Source organism: Penaeus monodon, chromosome 30 (genome assembly GCF_015228065.2).
Source record: "Penaeus monodon isolate SGIC_2016 chromosome 30, NSTDA_Pmon_1, whole genome shotgun sequence".
NCBI lineage: Eukaryota > Metazoa > Arthropoda > Malacostraca > Decapoda > Penaeidae > Penaeus > Penaeus monodon.
The window spans coordinates 30,853,711-30,854,995 of NC_051415.1; the positions used below are offsets into that span (position 1 = coordinate 30,853,711).

The following is a 1,285-nucleotide window of genomic DNA, read 5'->3' on the forward strand; positions in this document are numbered from 1 at the left end:
TGACACATAACTGGAAACAGACTATGATCCATAAATTACATAGGTTAACCTGATCATAACTGTTTGCTTTATCTTACTATATAGATGCACTCTATCTTGGATTCATTAGCAGGGATTTTAACCAACTTCAAAAAGACCTCTCATTAATAATCATAACTTAAGCTAATGAAAGTCTCACATCATTTCTGATAACTTCACGGCTGTCAGAAAGCTGGTCCATGAGCTTGGAAACTCCACTTGGAATCACAAGTATAACTTCCTGTAGGTCTTTGGGTCTGAGAATGTGAGAGAAAAAAAAAAACAGAATGAGACACACAATCTGGAACATTAATTCTCTTCACTGTTAGGAATTTTCATCTCTTTCTATCCATTTCTATCCTATTACTAACCACTATATCATTTCTGGTAAGTAGGATTGCATGCATAGCCTACACAAAGAAAACTTCTTTAAGCTTTCAAACACATCAATCTATTAGATATATGCACTACTTCTAGGGTAAAAAATGCATGGAGCACTGAAAAACTCGCAGAAATACCCTACCTGTTCTTAAGTAGGTTTGTAAGAAGCTTTATCGTTGGATATCGCACTTTGAAATCAAACTCATCCAGTAAGGAGACCAGGAGGGCAATGTTTTCCTGTCGTTTAGTGAGGATTTCTGTAAACTGTTCCCCTATCTCTGATGACTGATTATCAACAGTGGTTTCACTGTCCTCTAGAAAAAAAATAATGGCACAGAGAATTTGTTAATTTTTGTATAATCATCACAGTTATATCATTGATAATTTACAAGAAATTAATATTCAAAACATTATAACTGCTACTGGTATTGACTGATAAACTGTTGACCATGATATTTCTTATTAATAAATAGTGGACCAATGGAAACAAAATTAAACACACTTACAGGTATGCATACATAGATGTATCCAACGAAAAAAATGCACTTACCAGTTTCTTCAGGGAAGACCTCTGGAGCTGTAATGTTTACTAATGTTTCAAGTGCATAGTTGACTATCTCATGGTCATTCCTATCAGACTCCAGAACCTGAAAGAAAATATGTAAAGGTCCACAGTATAAAAAACAGTCTATTTGGTGGATATGCTTTTGGAAACAATCTAACTACACCATCTACAGTATTAACCTTTAACCAGCAGTTTGTGTAATATTTTACATCCATCTAGGGAAGGGCAGGGGCTATTTGGATACATTTAGAATGTTAGGACTCAGCCATATTTCCCTGAAGCTTAAGACAGAAATGTTTCTGAGACAATGATGCACATACT

General features: G+C 34.9%; 1 protein-coding gene across 6 annotated transcripts in view; it reads right to left on the reverse strand.

Moving 5' to 3' along the window:
* The window catches only part of LOC119592704 (general vesicular transport factor p115-like), a 19,725-nt gene that overhangs the window by 15,745 nt on the left and 2,695 nt on the right, over positions 1-1,285 (reverse strand). For all 6 annotated transcript variants that reach the window (XM_037941634.1, XM_037941637.1, XM_037941635.1 and 3 more), the window contains exons 4-6: positions 950-1,046; positions 542-713; positions 179-275 (exon numbers count right to left, since the gene is read on the reverse strand). In XM_037941634.1, coding sequence (XP_037797562.1) covers positions 179-275; positions 542-713; positions 950-1,046 — 366 coding nt within the window. The remainder of the gene's footprint in view (positions 1-178; positions 276-541; positions 714-949; positions 1,047-1,285) is intronic.